Source organism: Pteropus vampyrus, unplaced genomic scaffold, assembly GCF_000151845.1.
Source record: "Pteropus vampyrus isolate Shadow unplaced genomic scaffold, Pvam_2.0 Scaffold23, whole genome shotgun sequence".
NCBI classification, from domain to species: Eukaryota; Metazoa; Chordata; class Mammalia; order Chiroptera; family Pteropodidae; genus Pteropus; species Pteropus vampyrus.
In genome coordinates this window covers 8,965,972-8,984,519 of record NW_011888804.1, presented here as the reverse complement: position 1 = coordinate 8,984,519, position 18,548 = coordinate 8,965,972, and the positions used below count along the sequence as shown (strand labels likewise).

At 53.2% G+C, this 18,548-nt stretch overlaps 1 protein-coding gene across 2 annotated transcripts; it reads left to right on the top strand.

Moving 5' to 3' along the window:
• Positions 1 to 750: 750 nt before the first annotated feature.
• RAB35 (RAB35, member RAS oncogene family) lies at positions 751 to 18,358 on the top strand. Of its 2 annotated transcripts, XM_011355859.2 has the most exons (6): positions 772 to 1,000; positions 6,333 to 6,383; positions 9,373 to 9,496; positions 14,335 to 14,459; positions 14,550 to 14,674; positions 16,008 to 18,358. In XM_011355859.2, the coding sequence occupies exons 1-6, from the start codon at positions 949 to 951 to the stop codon at positions 16,134 to 16,136; spliced, it is 606 nt and encodes a 201-aa protein (XP_011354161.1). In that variant the 5' UTR covers positions 772 to 948; the 3' UTR covers positions 16,137 to 18,358. The 2 variants fall into 2 exon arrangements, with proteins under 2 accessions (XP_011354162.1, XP_011354161.1); XM_011355860.2 differs by lacking the exon at positions 14,550 to 14,674 and having other exon boundaries at positions 751 to 1,000; positions 16,008 to 16,114.
• The last annotated feature ends 190 nt before the right edge of the window (positions 18,359 to 18,548 follow it).

Below are 18,548 nucleotides of genomic sequence, written 5' to 3'. Positions count from 1 at the left end.
GTGGTGTGAAATCGAAGCCCAGGGAGCTAGTGCTTTCGGTCTCCGGGGTGCTTCTTACACACTGGGTCATTAATCTCCCCGGCTCGGCGTGAGGTTGGACGGGACTCCGAATGGCACTATCCTCCCCATTTTACCAAGAAGGCAATTCAGGCTCCAAGAGGTCACAGGGCTAGGACGTGATTTTGACCCAGCGCTGACCTCAAAGGCCACACTCCTAACTCGCCAAGCTCCGGCAGCCGATTATCGTTCTGTAAAACTCGGCAGACACCAGCCGCCTCGGCGACGGGTCCAGAGGCCCGGGACACCATGAGGGGCCAGAGCCAGCATCCCGGGGGCGGTGTCGATGCAGAAAGGGGGCGGAGTGTCCGCGTACCCGGTCTCCAGGAACCTGGAGCTCGGCGTAAGCCCCGCCCCACAGTCTCTGCGCGCCTGTCTTTTCCTCTCCGCATCGCTCGCAAGGCTTGAAGATAAAGGATCGAGACCGTCCCAGGCCACAGCCGGGATTCTCCAGCACTCTCGGCTTCTTTCAGTTAGGGTACGACAGCAGCCCCGCTCTCCGAGCCCTCAGGGCCGAGGGTGGCGGCGGTGATGTTCACCAAGAAGACACTGGGCAGGAAGGCCCGCGCCGGGGGGACTCTGACAGGGCGCACGCGTGGTGCGCGAGCGCGGAGAGGGCGCGGCTGGCTGCGGCTGCGGCTGCGCACAGGCGGTGCCGGGAGCTGCGCCTGCGCAGTGGCGGGGCGGGGCGGGAAGGAGGGAGGCAGCAGCGGCGGCGGCGGCTGCTGAAGAGAAGGAGGAGGAGGAGGGGGAGCGGAGGGAGGTGTTTCTGTCAGTTCCGGCTGTTTGTTCGGGAAGTGGATCCGCCGCTGCCGGAGCAGCCCGGAGGGAGCTGCGGATCGCGAGGCCACCACCGACCCCGCCCGCCCGCGCGCGCCTCCCCCGCCCGCCATGGCCCGGGACTACGACCACCTCTTCAAGCTGCTCATCATCGGCGACAGCGGTAAGGGCCGCGGAGGCCGGAGGCGGCGTGGGCCCTGCGCGGGCGCGGCCCGCGGGGGGCCTCGGGGCGGGCAGACGGCCGGGGAGGTGCCGGCCCGCGCGGGGCGGGCGGGTCTGTCCGGAGGCCGCCGGCCGCAGGGGCGCGCCGAGGGGCTCCGGCTCTTGTCAAGGAGAGGTTGGGGCACCCGGCTGCGGAGCGGAGGGCCCGGCGCGTGGGGGTCGGGGCTGGGGCGCCGGGTCCACTCGCCGCGCCTGCCGCTGCCTCACGTGTGACCTTGGTCAAGTCGCGCGGTCTCTGGAGTTGGAGAGAACCGGGTTCGAGTTCTGGGACTACCAGCTTTCTCACTCTGTGACCTTGGGCAAATTGTTTCGCCTTTCTTAGCCTCAGTTTCCTCATCTGAGAAGTGGGAACTTTGCCTCTCTGGGTGGTGGTGTGAGTATTCGATGAGATAAAGCTGGAAAAGTGCTTAGCACCCAATCTGGCCAGTAGATGTGAGTAGCTATCGATGTGATAATCAGTATCCTCGTAAGCCTCAGTTTCTTCCTCTGCAAAGTGGGGATATTCCCAGAACCTGCCTTGTGGGATTACTGTGAGGTTTAAATGAGGTAAGTGAGGCAGGTAAAGCACTTCGCCCAGGGCCTGTCACATTCCTGTTGAATCATTATTACCCTGTCTCTGTATGTTTCTGTTTCCTCATCTGTAAAATGGAATAATAGGATCTGCCTCACTGGGCTGATCGAGTGTTCAATGAGATAATGCACGTTTGGAACGGTGCCTGTCACATAGTGAGTGCTCGATATGTGTTTGCTCTTACATACTGTATACTAGATGGGAGGTGGGTCGGCCACAATTAGAAAAGTGCTTTGACTTTGACCATATCCACATGCTTGGAGAGCTCCTAGTTCAGTGGACTGCTAACATCTCCAGTGCCCAGGGCAGTGCCTGGCACCCCGTAGGTGCCTAACATTTGTTGAATGAATGAATAAGTATCCTTAGAAGAAACAGGCAGGTTTCTGGTGAAGGGTGGAGGGTTTTAGAGGTATTTGGAGTGTGGCAGGTAAGTAGGTTTATGGGGTGACCAAGAGGTCAGGGAGGCAGGCCCCAGGAGGTTTATGGGAGCATAACTGAGGTGCTGGGATTATATAATGGGGAAGAAGGCTTGGGAGCATGCTGAGTTTATTGACCAGACCTGAGTTGAGTGTGGGCAAGGGAGTCATGTGACTGGAGGCAGAGGCCAGGTTGGTGGTGGAGCCCATGATTCTTAAGGGAAGAGGGGACCAAATCAAAGGGGTTGTCAGACCCTGATGTAGGAATGTTGGGTGACAGTGTCATAGCTTGGTCAGGGAAATGGGTGGATTTTGGTCTCACTGCGGAGCTGGATTAGGATGTGGTTGGTGGTTTGGATAAGGTGAAAGATGGCTGAGGTTTCCGTGGTTACTGGTGGAAGGGAGAGGTAAGGGGAAAACTTAGGGGCTAACTATGGAGACGAAGAGTGGCTGTGGTTGCAGAAGGAGTTAGAAAGGAGGAGGTTGTGGTTTGAATGAAAGAAAACCAGACAAGCTGTGTAGACTTGCTCTTGGAGATGGCTGCCAGCATTCCTCTTGGTCTTGAGGCTTAAGCCTTTACGGGATTTGATTTCAGCCCTGGCCTTGGTTCTGAGGGGCTGGCACTTGGGTGATTTCTCTCCTTTTTGGAGTTAAAGTCAGCCCACCACGGTTAGGGGTTCTTATCCCTCTGCAAGACATCTAGGGTCTGTATTGATTTCCAAAAATGAAAAATGTAAACTCAGCAAGAATATGCAGATTGTTGTCTTTTCTTCTCCATCAAACCCAGGGGATGGTTTTGGCCCCCTTTCTTATAGTACATTTTGTATGGTGTATTGATTTTTCACTCAGAAGTCAGGTGCGGGAGAAGACTCACTGAGTCAAGATTTATGTGGTCTGGCTCTTAGGTCAGTCTGAGCATGGAGGACTCTGTTGTGTAGAGGAGACAGATGCTCTCCAGTTTAATTTCTCCTTACAGTGACCTGATACTCAAAGCCAAATGCTTAGGAGACAGGGAGATGGTAGCCATGAAGTTCAAACTAAGCTTTGGTAACTGAGCAAGGAGATGAAGAACATCATGCACTCCCGTGACCTGGGCTCCTTATGTGCATGCTGCCTTAAAGTTTATCAAATGATTTCACAGACATTCTCTTATCTGGTTCTCACCCATTGCTTGTGTGGTTCGTCACATAAGCAAACTAAGACTCAGGAGCTGACTGACTTGCCCAAAGTCACACAGCTCCTCAGAGGCAAAGCCAGAAGTTAATGCACATCGATTTGATTCCTGGGTGAGCAGCTGGTGTCAGGCCTGGCAAACAGGCCCTCAATGAATGTTAGTTTCTTTATAAATCTAGAGTTCTACTTCCCACTCTGCCACATTGTACACACTTCTGGAATACATTCTCTCAGCTTCTGCAGCTCTTATGCCTAAGGTTCTGCACTTTCTCTTATGTTCTTCTGACATCGGCTCTGATGTGTAACAGCATTTCCTCTGATCCATGGGGCCAGTTATCCTCATTCTTAGAACCCGGAGGCTGGAGTGGCCGTCAGAAATCTAGGTAAAGCCTTTCACTTTACAGATGAGTGAACTGAGGCTCCGAGAAGGGAAGTGACTTATGTGAGGTTGTACAGTGAATTAGTTGCTGAGCCAAGTTTAAAATTGAGAACACTTTACTTGACGGTCTAAAGGTCTTCATCAGTCTCACACTGAAGCAAAGAGGAGTGAGGGCACTGTAGCCCCAGGGATGAGCAGGGTGAGGGTAGGCACTTTCGTGGAGGCTTTTTGAGGACCAGAGCATCTGTGTAACCCAAGAGGCAGAAAGCAAGGGAGAGAGGGAATGTGAAGCAGGGAGAACAGTGATGAGTGAAAGTGGTGTGTGAGGATTTTGTAGAATTAATCTATGTCTCCTGGTTACCAAGAGATGTCAAGTGCCGGGCCTGTGCTCCATGCAGGGTGAAAGATGATGGGGTTGGACTGGTTAGGTTTCATGCTAGACATGGTCCTTGGGAAGCTCTTGACTTCTGCTGCTGTGAAGGTAGATTGGTACCTAGCTCTTTTTTCTTTAGGCCAGTGCTGTAGGGTGAATGGTAGCAGCATGTTTTCCCAAGGAGGCCTCTACTAGGTATATTTAGGAGATGGCATTTCTCAGGGTGGGTGTCTGTTTCTTTTAAAGGAAAGAGCAATGCTGGAGATTGATGTCAGGCCCAAACGAAGGCTCGGAGTAGCTGTTGATGTGTTGACTGTAGTGGTCTTTCTGAGGTCTAGTGGTTTTCAGCAGCTCTGCAGAGGAGGCTGGGGGTGAGTGAAGGGGACCGGGAGAGACCAAGCTGGAGGGAACACTGTTACTTTATTGCTTCATGCAGAGAGAGCACCTCCCCTCTATCTGTTTTAGATATATGGGAGTCAGATAAAATTTAATTTAAAAAAAGGTTTCTGTTGCCCCACCCTACAAAGTTTGAAAACCTCTGGTTTGGCTTCTGTTAATGCTGCAGTCATAGCGTAGATAGCATAGCTGTCAGTGTGATTGGCATTAGTTTAGTCATAAATTCATTACACAATGTTTTGTTGGCACCTACTAAGTGCTGGGCCTGGCTTTCAGCACATTAAATGTTCAGGGCGAGTGAGGCGAGATCTCCTTCCTAGAGGAACTCACAGCCTAGTGGCCCAGACACAGATTTTAGCTGAGTAAGCGGACCCAGAAGGCTCCAGGAGGAAGCAGAGGAGCCGGCAGGGCTGATGGGGTGTTGGCGTTGGGCAGAGCGCCGTGAGGGACCCAGCCCAAGACTTGGGCTCTCCTTGAGCTCAGCAGGAAACCTCACAGAAAAGCAGCAATGAGGAAGTGGCTCTGAGCAAGAGGGCTGCAGGCACAGGGCTGAGCAGCAGGTACTGTGGGCGCAGCGCCCCTAACTTGTCTGTAGGAAGGTCAGACCCAGGTTTACTCCATGAAACAAGTTCTCCGGGGCCTCCCTGGACATCACACTCACCTGCAGAAGCCTCCAGACTGGATCATCAGATAGGATGTCTGGGTTACTTAGTGTTAAGCACAGCTGAAGGTGGGGGTGGAGACAGTGGCCTCTCTGAGGAGCTGCTGAGAGCCGTAGGCTCCTCCCCACAAAAATCCACGTCTATGTGAAATCTGCACTTAGCTTCAGGGGTTTCTGACACTGTAGGTTAAGATGTCCTCATGTCTAGTTTTGATAGCATGGTTGCTAAAAATTGACCAGAAGCGAGATGCAGGAGCCCCTTTGGAGTGTTTTTATTCCACTTCCTGAAACAGATGCAAGAAGACTGCCCATGCAGTGTGTATTGGCAGGAGCTTTAGAGCTCCGGACTAGACAACCCAGGATTCAGGTCTCAGCTCCATGCTTCCTGCAGAGGCCCCTGGGCCAGCTGCTTAGCTTCTCGGACCCTCCGTTGCTTCATCTTAAGAGATGCAGTTGGAATTATAGGAGCATCAAAGTGCCCATCACCCTCAGTGTTCTATGCATGCTAATACTTGCCTTCTGTGGATGATTGACCCAGCTGGCCTTAGGGTGGCAGGGGTGAGGATGGAATAGGAAGACACAGGTCAGATGCACCTGGCAGGCTAAAGCTACTGTATTAAAGGGAATGCAAGCTTATGAGGGTCAACAAATGTGCCAGGAGATGCTGTGGCAAGTGAAATGCTCTGAGCACACGGGAACTGAGTTGTTGGGCTGATAAGTGTAAGGCAGACACCCGCTCCCCACCGATCCAGCCGGCAGTGACATCAGCCGGGGGAAGATGGGTGATGGTTCAAGTTGTCTGGGCTTCAGTTTCCTCATCTATAAAATAGCCCCAAAGATCTCAAGGATTCTCTCCAGCTCTGCAATTCCTCGTCTCACACTGCACACAAACTGAAGCTCTGCACATGATGTGCAGTTTTCTAGGGATCATATTTTAGAGACACTTTGGGGCCACTATTGTTTGACCTTCCCCTGCTTTATTTCTGTCATCTGGTACCTTCCCCTGGGTTGCTGGGACTAGACCTCAAAACAGGGCCTGGGCATGAGTTCCTTTCTCATCTCTCCCTGGGGCGTTTGGGGGTGGCTTGTCTTACACTAGGACGAGGAAAAGGTCACAGACTGAGTGGGAGAGATGCTCTTGATGTGTGACTGGTTGGGGAGGTCAAAAGCAGCATCAAGGAGGGGGATGGGTCCTGCTGAGCTTCTTGAGTTAGGTCCTGGGTATCATCTCCCCGGAGAAGGAAGGATTGGGTTGGAGGGAGGGGTCCTGTGCCTCCTCTCATCTCCTGCTTTCTCTCCTGCAGGTGTGGGCAAGAGCAGTTTACTCTTACGTTTTGCAGACAACACTTTCTCAGGTGAGTGTACCCCCGGGGTGCTGCTGTGGTGTTTTGGTTTTGAAATCCCTTTCCCTGGCGCCAGAACATACCTGCCTCTGCCTAATGTCAGAAACATTGTCATTCCAGTTGCCGTATGAGGGAAGGAGAAGCGGAGGGAGGCACAGGTTAGAAATCTCTGTGGTCGGTCTTAATCTGTCTTGTTCAAGAAAATCCTTTACAGGCCCATCCTTTGCCATGCAGGGTCTTTTTGTGCCCCAACATTTAGAAAAGGAAAAGTTAAAAAAATTTTACAAGTTAGTACATGCCCAGGTAAAATTTCAAATAGGAAGACTCAATAGAGTGGAAAATGAAAGCTGTCCCTTCACCCGCCCCTGCCGGTGCTCTGGCAGTCACTGTTTAGCATGGTGTGTACCTTTCCAACTTTCCTTCTCAACTCTACGTGCAGCGGGTCAGCAACTTGCCTATCCCTCAGCCTGTCAAGGATCACCCTTCCACGGCTGTACGTAGCCCTCTGGCTCTTTGGAATGCCTGTGAAGCTTCCAGGGCCATGCATGGATGCACCGCGTTCATTAACAGTGCTCTTGATAGCTGCATGCTTCCTGGTTGCAGCTAGTCTCAGTGATGCTGCATTTCTTGGGATACATCGTATGTTCATTCCTATATAGAAGTGGAATGGAATGACTAGGTCGGGGGTATGTGCGTTTAAATTTTTCACAGATACTATCAACTCAGCTCTCAAAGAAGCTGTACTGAGTGAAGTGATACTCCCCCGCCAAGGGGTTTAAAGTGTCCTGGTCAACGCTGATCAGAGCTGAGTCTTGGTAGTCTTCGTTTTTGCTAAGCCAATTGGCAGAAAGTGGAGTCTCCTTCAAGTTTGTATTTCCCTGGTCCCTGGTGAAGTGGGACATGTTTTTGTCGAGTATATGAGGTTCATTGCAGAGGCTTCACGCTGGCTTGGCCTCTCTGATCAAGGATGATATGTGACTTCTTATGGTGAATTCCCTGTGATGTGATTGAGGGGTGAGCTACAATTAGGAAGTGGTTCCATGGCTAACGCCTCTCGGTAGAGAAGTGGGTTTCTCCCGACAGTAGCCCTGCACTGTTGGTGTGATGTGGAAAGAGTTGTCTTCTCTGTGTGACCATGAATATGACTAAGTCTCAACTCATCTGTAAAGTGGCACTAATCATCGTCCTTCCCACAAAGAGTTATTGTGAGGGTCATTTGCAATATTGCAAGTCATAGTGCCTGGGACTCGGTAACCTCTCAGTACATATGAGCGGTTTGTTGTTGCTAGTACCTTCTGTTCAGGAGTAGTAACTAATGGGCAGCTTCTCATTGTGCTGAAAAAAATGTCCCTCTGACTTCCCATCCTATCAGCTTTCAACTCCTGGAGGGCTCTCTTTTGTAGTCTCTCTCTATCCATTTCCACTACCAGCAGCTTAGTTGGTTCTAGCCTGAAGCATTACAGCAGCTCCTACCCATCCCCCACCAGACTTTTGAATTCATCTTGCTGATACACACTTCTGGCGGGGGCTTTCTGTTTAAAAACCTCAGCTGCCCTCTCTTAGGCGAGCAGAGTTTATAGCAAGGTTTCTCCACTTCAGCACGGTTGACACTGGATCCTGTGATTATGTATTGTGGGGGCCATTCTGTGAAGGACTTGGAGCAAAATCCCTGGGTTCCACTCACTAGACACCAGTAGCAATGCTCCCCTGCCTGGTTGTGACAACCAAAAATGCCTCTGGGCACTGCCCAGTGTCCTCTGTGGGGCCACAGTCATCCCTGGTTGAAAACCACTGGTCTTCATAATCTATTTTCAGCTCACCTTTCCAACTTCCTTTCTCAGACTGTTCATTCTTTTGTTTCTCGAGCTCTCTTGCTCACTCACCCATTCAGCCACCAGCTGTTTGTTGAGTGCCCACCGCAGTAAGTGCCGGGCCACACTCCTTGCTGTCATCCAGGGCTCGCAGAGTGCCAGCGGTCGGCTTGTTTGCTGAATGTTTTCTCTCTGTGCTTTGCCTCTGCTCTTTTCCTCTGGGTGGGCTCTCTTTCCCCCAGCTAATCTTACTCTTTGAAATCTTACCTATTCTTTCAAGCTAGGCCCGAATGTGACTTCCTCCCCAAAGCCTTCCCTGATCTCCACCCCACCGTGAACTTTGGTCTTTCCTCTATACTCTCGACCCTTTGTAGACTCAGTCATGTGTGTCCTGTCTGCAGCACTGTTATACTGTAAGCTCCAAATGGAGTGAGAACTTGTCTTCTTAGCATTCGGGCCTTTGTAAGCTTGGACAGGACTGTTACACTGGCCAAAAATTCTCTTCAACTCCATCTTTCGCACAGATGCCCTTGGAGAGCTATTTACAATGCAGCTCATGCTCTGATTAAAACCTTTCAATGCCTCCCTGTCACACACAAGAGAAAGTCCAAGCTTTTGAAATGGCACAGAGGCCCTGAGATCAGGTCTTGGCACCTCTTACCTGCCTGAGTGTGTGCTTGACCTCACATGACCCCTCCATTTGCTATTTTTTGCTACTATCTTTTCTGCCTGGAGCAAATCGCACTTGTTGTATGTTAAGAAGTTAATTTTGTGGGTCATTTTAAATGTTTGGAATAGAATAGAAAAGAAAAACCTGAAGTGCGCGATAGGTCTCCCACCATTTTTAGGCCACAGCTGACACGTCTGTGGCCCAGCCGCTCTAAATCAAGGAGCCTATCCTTCCCCCAAGTCACATTTCCTGTTTTATTTATTTTGTGGTACTCGTCACACTTGAAATTGTCTTCTTCGTCACTTTGTTTCATCATATCCTGTCTGGCCCTCACCTCGACTGTGGGCTCCATTGCTCTCCGTCACAGCAGGGACTGTACCTTCCTCATTCAGGGCTCTGTTCCTGGGGCCTCTGACATGCTGGGCCCGTACAGCGAGTGGAGCCTGGGGTCGGCTGTGCAGTTGAGGATGAGGTCTGACTGGGGCATCTGTGGGCCTTGCTAATGTGCGTGTGTGTGCAGGCAGTTACATCACCACGATCGGAGTGGATTTCAAGATCCGGACTGTGGAGATCAATGGAGAGAAAGTGAAGCTGCAGATCTGGGACACGGCTGGGCAGGAGCGCTTCCGCACCATCACCTCCACGTGAGTCGGGCTGGCCCGCCCCCGGTCTAACCTCTCGCCACTGACATGTAGACACACTTGAGTGACTAGGCCCAGGCTGTGGTAGAAATGTCACTGGAGAGGGCCCCTGAGGCTTTTGGGAAGTGAGTTCCTTGCTGGCCACTGTAGGTTCTGTTAGGATGAGCCTCTTCTTCCTGGGGACTAGGTGTGACTGCTAGCCCTGTGTGAGCAGTGGCTGAGCACCCTGGCTCTGGGGCCTGGCAGAACAGTACGTGTCCTTCAGCTTACCCTGTGGCCTTTGGTGCTTTCGTCTGTAAAATGGGGTAACTGTGATACTGGCTTTGCCTGGTGGTCAGACGCTTAGTAACAGTTACTGTTGTTGGGTGTCAGTTGTGACAGCTGGGGTCAGCTGTGCAGCCTCCCATTACCCGCCCTGACTTCTTGGAGCTGGCTTCTCTCTGTTGGGAGGCCTGGAAGGGGCCCTGGTACGTAGGCAGCCATCGAGAGGCCCCTGCTTGGACTCCCTAAAGTCGGTTGCTGGGAACCCAGCTCACTCAGTGGGCTGCCCTCCTGTGCTCCCGCAGCCCTACTGTGGCTCTTAGCTGCAAACAGGAGAAAGCAGCTAGAGCTCCAGACAGCAGGAGTCCCATGGAGGGTTCCAGCAAAGAGCAAGGCTTCGAAGGCAAACGGTTTGGAATTTACATTGCTGTTCTCCTGTGTGACCTTGGGCAAGCTGCCTAAACTCTCAGTGTTTCAGTTTCTCAGAGGGTTTATCTTTAGACTTTGCTTTAATGCTGATCCTGTGTGCTGGGTGCCCTGTGCTTGGGCTTCATGCAGATGATCTCATTGAGCCCTCTGCAGTGGGTACTGTTATTGTCCCCGTTTTACAGATGAGGGAGCTTCTGAGAGGTGTCCTGCTCCCAGGGAGTGGCAGAGCCTGAGCCGCATATGGTGTTGTGTGCAGAGTTAGGAGCCAGTGTCTGGCCTGTGGTAGTTGCCTCTTCAGTAGGCCTCCGCTTTGCCTCCCCTGCAGTCCCTGTATGAGGGGGGCTCCTGGGCAGGTGCGTGAGAAGGGTCGTCAGCCGGAGATCCCTTCCCTCCCTTCCACACGGAGGTGGGGTGGACCCCAGACTGGCTGTAGGGTCTTCTGAGGGATGGGAAGTGCGAAGAGCCCCTACAGTGGTGGCTGGTAGTATGGGGGACACCAGGGGGAGCTGGCCAGGCAGTGAGGGGGGTGGGCAGGTGGGCAGGCGGCCCTGGTCAAGGGATTCCGAGGGGCTGGATCTTGGGCAGCTTCTGTGGGTTTCTGTCACTGGGCTAGCCCTGTGGTGAGCACGTGTGCTGTGGTCCATGACTCCCTGAGACCCCCAAGAGTCCCCAGTTATGGGCGCTGCCCCGTGCAGCTTTCTCCAGCTACTTGCTGTTGAGCTGCCTGAGCCCCTTGGTGTCTCAGCAACTGCCAGTGAGACCCTAAGGAGGGCAGCTGGGGTCAGGATCCTTGGGGTATGGACGTCTTTGGGTGGCCCGTGTCCAGCCCAAACAAAACCAAGACCTCTTGGTTAGACCAAGGCACCAACCTCAGATGTACTTACTCCGAGATGGGACTATTGCTAGGGACATTACTTGCTTCATTTCATTTAATCCCGATAAAAAGGGTCCTGTGATTATCTCCATTTTATGGATGAGAACATGAGGCCGAGAGTGTGAAGTGACCTAGCTTGGTTGGTCAGTTAGCAGTTGAATCGAGGTCCATCTGATGCCAGAGCTCTTACCTTTAACCAGTCCCTGCTCTCTGCTGGCCTCCCACCTGCAAGGGCCGCGGGCTCAGGCAGATGGTATTATGTACTCTAGTGCCTCCTGTGGGTTAAAATCAGCTGGGGAATTCAGGAAGCCGAGAATATGGGATCTGGCCATGAGAAATGCTGCTTTTAGCAGAGGAGCCACAGCCCTGCCCTGGCTGCCATGAGGTCAGCTCCTTTCAGGGCGGGTCCAAAAGTGGGTGAACAGCCTCCTTCATTCTGTTGGGGAGACTGGAGTTACTCAGCTGCCTGAGGGCAATGCATGTTTGTTTCAGGGTGCTTGAGAAGGGGGGGTGGGTGACGCTACACACTGGTGGCCTGTGGGCACCAGCTCAGCCCCTGCTGGCCATCCCATCTGGGAAGGCTGAAGGTAGCTCCATCTTGGGGTCCCCACATGTCCCCCTCCTGAGGCAGGAGGCACTACAGGCCACGCTGAGGAGTCACAGAGAGACTCAACACCCGGTGATGGTAGCTGGTGAAGAAGGAAGGGGTCTTGGAAGAGACCAGCAGAGTTTGTTCTTTTCAGAGATTGGGGCAGTCAGGGTACAATAGTGTGGCCTTTTCTGATTTAGGAAATTAAAAGAGAAACTAAAATTACATCCTATTAGCCTGATGAGAAAGAGCCCTATCGTCACTCTCATGGTTTTCTTGTCTCTTGGGAGCTGGGGTTTGCTGACCATGAGAGGTGTGGCTGGGGGCGAGGTTTTGGGGAGGAGTAAGTAGTGAGGTGTTGGATGGTGAGAGGGAGAGGTGACAAGGAAGGGGAGCCCCTTCGATGCCTTGCCCTAGACACTAGGAGTCAGACCCAGGTGCCGTGACTTTGGCTGTGTGACTGTATCAGGTTACTCAGCCTCACATCCTCACGGATAAAATAGCGACCCTTCTGCGTGTCACAGGTTGTTGCAAAGATTAATTATGTAGTGAATATAATGCGCCTGGCACAGAGCTAAGTCGTGGGGAGTGGAAGGGGTCGCCGATGATGGTGGTAATAGGAAGAAGCCCAGAGGCACTCGTTCCCTCTCGTGAGAGCTCTGAGTCCCCGACCTCGTTCCTGGACTGGTTCTCTCCTTGTGTGTCTCCCCTCAACCCCGATAAAGGCCCCTTGTTTGGGCCCCAGAAAAGGCAGAGGTTCTCAGGGAGCAGTGGGGGCTTTGTGCTGGGGCCATGGCTGTAGGCATCTTGGCATCTTCAATAGACTTTAGCAAAGGAGAGTTTGGAAACACATTTTACTACTCACACTTATTTGCTGGCAGGGGACAATCGTCTCTCCCCTGGTTCCTGGCCTGCACTCTTGTGCCTGCTCAGGTGGGCATCCACCAAGCTGAACTGGTGATAACCTGGTGCTCTCAGCAGCAGCTGCCAGAGGACGGGGCTGGGGCCAGACCGAGAGCTGGTTCTGAGGGCCCAGTGCCTAGATTGCTTGATTGTTAGGGCTCCCCAAGGCAGGGGGCGCCGCATCCTCGGGAGGGCAAAGCTGTGGGCAGAATGAAGCCTGTGAGGTCTCAGTGTACAGCATCTGAAGGGTGGAGCCAGGGCGTGGGGGAGACTGGTCAGGTTTGATACCTGAGCGCGGCAGGGCCTCCTCTTGCTCACAGCCTTGATAGCCAGCTCAGGGAAGCGGCCTTCACTGTTGTCTTGCCACGTTGTCCCTTGGTTTTTTTCCACCTGTGTCAGGGGCCCCAGATTGTCACTGAAGGAATATTAATGATAATAAAGAGCCACCATTCTGAGTGTTTACTGTTCGCCAGCCCTTGTGAAAATGTATGTCATCTTTGTTATTCCGCACAACCGTCCAAAAGTACTGGTATCTCCGTTTTAGAGTTGAGGAAACTGAGGCACAATGAGGCGCATGCAGTGACCTTCCCAGGGTCCCACAGTCTTTTCAGAGATGGAGCTAGGGTTGGCCTTTGTCCTGTAGTTGGGCCTAGAATGCAAATACTTGGCCAGAGGGCCGATGGGCAGGCAGATGGGGACACAGCAGCACCCACCAGCCATGTTGGCTCCATCCTTGCCAAGTCTGGCACTTCAGAACCGCAGCTCTCCTGCAGGCTCTGGGGCCAAGCGCTCACTCAGGTCCTGCTAAAACCTCAGGAGCTTGGAGGTGCTTGGGGCTGGGCCAGGGGGGCAGCCAGCATGTTGGGTGGAAGCAGCCTGTCAGCTAATGACCACCACCTCTTGTGGGCAGTGGTTCCTGCCTCGTACTGAGAAGGCCCTGGTGAGTGATCATCTCTGCAGCGTTGGCTTGTTCCATAGTGTCAGGCGGGGGTGTCACCTGGCTGTTGGGTCAGGGAAGGCTCTCCAGGGAAGTGTGAGGCCCTGTCTTCTTCCTGGGGTTGATGTCGTCTTGAACCATGTGAATGAATAGGGACGCAGTATCTGGAGAGGAATGTTTATACTCTCCAGCCTTCCAGGCCTTTTAGCTGACTTCACGCCACGGGTTCTGCACATTTGGGTGCTGGCATATGTGGGACGCCTTCTTCTCAACCGTACCTGCATGTCCACACTTTTTCCATGCTCTCCCTGCCACTGGCATGGATGAGCCCAGGGTGGCAGGATGAGAGGTGCCCACCTGCACCCGGGGCCGGGGGCGGTGCAGACCTTGATAGGGCTTCACAGATGGTACATCTTGGAATGGCATTTTACTGAGATTTGAGGAGAGAAAAAAATTTTTGAATGTTAAAACAAGGAGAGTGATAATATGTCAAATGCAAAACTTGCCTGAATTTTAAAAATAAAACAAGAACTTCAAAGACGTTTCAAGCTCGTGGCAGACTCTGAACAACCTGGTTGGCCTCCTTAGGGCTGAGCACTCGCTACTCACTGGTGTCTTGGTGACAAGCATTGAGAAGCAGTACTAATGAGCATCCCTTCCTGCTGGCCAGGGTGCGGTTCCAGAAAGTTCAGGCGAGGCCAAGTGGAGAGAAGACTCTGGGTGTCTTGCTGGAGAGCGTTTGCCGCTCACCGGGTCCCCGGCCGCTGTCTGGATGTGGGCAGGCAGGTCCCAGGGAGGGGCTTACTCCTCTGTTGGCTGAAGCTCTGATGTAGACCCCGGCCCTACAGGTATTACCGGGGGACCCATGGGGTCATCGTGGTTTATGACGTGACCAGTGCCGAATCCTTTGTCAACGTCAAGCGGTGGCTTCATGAAATCAACCAGAACTGTGATGATGTGTGCCGAATATTAGGTGAGACTGGACCCAGTGGGGTGGCGACAGTGGGTTGGCGGGTGCTGGGGTGCTCCTGCAGCACCGGGCTGACTCTGCTTTGCCTTGAAGTGGGGAATAAGAATGATGACCCCGAGCGGAAGGTGGTGGAGACAGAAGATGCCTACAAATTTGCTGCACAGATGGGCATCCAGTTGTTTGAGACCAGTGCCAAGGAGAATGTCAACGTGGAAGAGGTGAGGCCTGGGCTGGAGCAAGGACAGGGAGGGAGTGGGGCCCGGCTCTGCTCCTCCAGCTCTGCTCCTCTCTGCATTGCTAGCCTGCCCAGGGCACCCAGGTGGCCGACAGAAAATGTTATAGTAACTGCCATTTGTCGAGTGGCTGCTGTGTGCCAGGCACTGTGCTGGGCCCTTTGAAGCTGTTAGTGCCTCTCTCAGCAGTTCTCTGCGGTAAATGATTCTGTTTCAGATGGGAAACTGAGGTTCCAGCTTGAGAAATATCACCCAGCTTGTAATAGGCTGAGTCAGACTGAGGCCTGTCCACACCACAGCCATGCGGTTTCCACTCAGTCCTCTGCCCCACTGCCCGCTCCGCTGCTGTCACTTTATGCTGTCTGGCTTTCCCTACGGCCCTGGCCTCCAGGTTGCTTTCCTATGGCTTCCAGAGCTCGAGCGGGCACCTGCTGTGGAGTGCACGCCCCACGCAGACCGGCCGAGCCTCCGCCGGGGCAGTGTCCCTTCATTCTGCCGGGCCCTCTGGAGAGCAGTGGGAGTCTGTGGGAGAAGAGTGGACCTTTGCCACAAGCCCAGGCTGGCTGCTCTCACAGCTTTGGGAGAGTCCTTCCCCACGGAGCGTGGAGCCCAGAGGCCTGGGGAGGCCGGGATCCCCACTGCATCCTGGACACCGGGCGCCTCTGAGTCAGGCTAGGATCAGTGTGGGCCTTTTCACCTGGCCTGTGGTGGGGTCCGTGTGACCTTGGGAGGCGACTCCAGCTATTTAGGCTCCATATGTTCCTTCTGTAGATTGGGGTGGGGGACCTGCCTCCTGGGTTATGAATAATAAGTGAAGCAAATTGTGTCACTTCTCCGGCAGAGCGCAGGACAGGACTGTGAGTTGGTAGGTGGCATTCCACTGGATCCTGGCATCATGACGTCTTGGGGAAGGTTCTAGGCAGTATGTGCAGGGAGGTGGCATGGAGTGGTCAGGCTCTGGGTCCCTTTAGCCTGTCACCAGAGCAGAGGCACCTCTACCTGTTTTGTCCTAAGATTCCAGCTGAAAGACAGGGGTTCCTTTGTCTCTTTAAAAGAAAGACTAGAAGGTGCTGAGAGACTGACTTCCTTCAGGACATAGCTCATTGGTCTTTGATGTTCCTCTTTGACCTTTATACTTTATCACTTCCTTCTAGAAAGGGTTTGATGATATACATAACAAAAAATGTATGAGCAGAAATATAAAGCTGGGCCCTTGGAGGCGGGGAGGTGGCCATGCTGGCCAGCAGAGGTAGTAGCACAGCCGTGACAGGCCTCCCCACTGGGTCTGAGGCCTGCCCTGCCTCCTTCACCCTCACAGATGTTCAACTGCATCACAGAGCTGGTCCTCCGAGCAAAGAAAGACAACTTAGCAAAACAGCAGCAGCAGCAACAGAACGATGTGGTGAAGCTCACGAGGAACAGTAAAAGAAAGAAACGCTGCTGCTAATGCCTCGCTCAGCCCCCTGCAGAGACTGCACTGCGGCCACTCCCCCAGCCCGAGGCCCGCCCGGCTCCTCGGGGGACAGTCTCAGTTTCGTGCCGTTATTTAAAGAATTCTCTCCACGTTTTTGTATCTGGAGGCGCCATCGGCACTTCCTTCCCTCCCCCTCGAGTACTAAGAAGGTGTTGGACAACTTGCCCTTCCCTTCTGGTGCCCCTGCCCCTTGGCCAAGGCGCCTGGGCCCAGCAAGGACGCTGCCAGCCGAGCGGACTGATTAACCAAGAGTTTGTACATAATGTATATTGCTTTAACCAACATGTCACCCTTGACCTGCTCTGGCTTTGCCTCCCTAATGCCAGCCTGCTGCAACAGACCCTCCCGCCCCATCCCATCTTACCGCCAGCAGCTTCCTGAGGAGACGAGATCACGTTCTAGCCACGTCTTTTGCCAACCTGGGCTGGTGGAGCGGGCTCCATGTTACCTGTTGTCTGCTGCAAGCCGTCGTCGACTTGTCTTTGGGTCTCACCCATCTCTAGGGCCTATGCCACCTCTGTTCCCAGCCCAGCTCTCTTCCTTCCCCATTCCCTGCCTCTGACCGTTCTGGCAGCTGGGGAAGCCTGGCCTTGAGGTAGGCCTGGGGTTCCCATTAGAGGCCTGCCCTCGGCCGGCCCAGCCCTTTGGTTCTGCAGGAGCCACTCCTGCCCTTTGGCCAACAGATTCTTGTCCTGCCTTCTAGATGCCTCTGAGCTACAAACCTAGAGGGCTGTAGCTTCTATTTATACCAACCTGTTTCAGTTCCAACAGTAAGGCAGGGTGTGTTCATGCACGGATGGGGCTTAGGAGCATTATTTTAACAGATAAAATGAAGCCAAATCAAATGAATTAAGTTCCTCACACTTTTTTTCTCTCCCTGAGGTTTGGTTGGCACAGCAGCAAAAGCTGTGGCCTCCGCACTTTGGGGCCAGTGTTTTTAGAAAAAGTGAATGGCTTCCTGTCATTGTGGGGCTGGGCTCTTGGCAGATCAGCTCTGTCTTCCTGGACGTTTCTTGGGAAAGGAGAAGGGGCCTCCCAACCTTATCTGCGTTGGCCGAGGCCTCCCACTGAGTTCCTGGGTCTTTGATGCAGCACCGGGCGCCTTTGACTGTGGGGAGTGGGTGCCAGGGGCTGCTGGACTATGGCGATAGAGCCTCTGAGCTGGAAGGCAGGCAGCCTGGGATCACTGACAACTGTTTTAGTACAGAGATAGCACGAGGATTTCTTAGGTGGGAAGGAATGGCAGCTGGGGCTGGGAGCCAGCCAGCTTTGACCCACCCTGGTCCCTTGGAGGAAAAACCAGGGTTATCTGCACTTGATTACTGTCCCCTTCCCTCCCCCTTAGGACACTTCATTCATCTTTCCCCTAAAAGGATCACGTAACCTGGGAATAATTTATTTCAACACCATGATGCGTTTTATTAGATTTCCTTTCCTAGGCGATTACCAGGCGAAGCCCTGATTGGACAATCACATCACAGATCACACTGCAGATTTTCCACATTAACACTGTTGATGGGTTTTTAATCAATCAAAACAGGGGGTTTCTTCTGACCTGTTTCTCCACTTCCCCAAACTGCCAAAACACCGTGGTTCCATGTGACAGGCCTTCACGTTGGAACGTGGGATGAGGCGGGGGAGTTCTGTGGGCCTGAGGAGGCGGTGCTGTGGAGGGTGGCTGCAGGGCCGACCGGCAGGCAGCCTTGTCTGGTTGCAGGGCCAGGAGCAAAAGCAGGGTCTCTGTCCTTAGACTGTCCTGGCTGACCATGGATCCTGTGCAGACGCACAGAGCTCTGGGCTCCTGGAGTGGGCAGCACACTCCACTTTAAGCATTAAGGTGACACCAGTGTGGCAGTGCTTGCAAATTCAAGCAATAAGAGGAGGGGGTCCTGGAAACTTCTAGCCCGGGCTAGAAACCATCATGGTTCTGGCACCTGGATGTCCAGACCCAGGTGGTGGGGTAATTTTGGTGATGACAGTGTGCCTGTCCCGCTGAGTGTTAAGTATGCATGAATGGGGGGTGGGGGCGGGGGCGTCATAGGGCTGGACCGATGTGTCCTGGTGGACTTGATGTGAAATTTCTGTCAAACAACAAAACATTTAAATGGTTTGCTAGGATTATTTCTGTATTGAAAGTTTCTAATTATGCTTTTTAAAAAAAGTACTAAAAATAAAGGTTCAAGCTGCCAAATTTTCTTCCAGGGTCTGTTTCCTCTCTTCCAGCTGTGCTCTGGGTGAGCCTGCCTTCTTCCACCCATTGTGTCCAGCTCGTTTGTTCTGGTGTGAGTCCTGCACAGGTGCCTTTCAAGGCTCAGGGACACTTTCAGGAGCCAAGTTCACGTTCACCAAGGGTTGGTCCAGGTCGAGCTTCTCTGGTCTGACGCA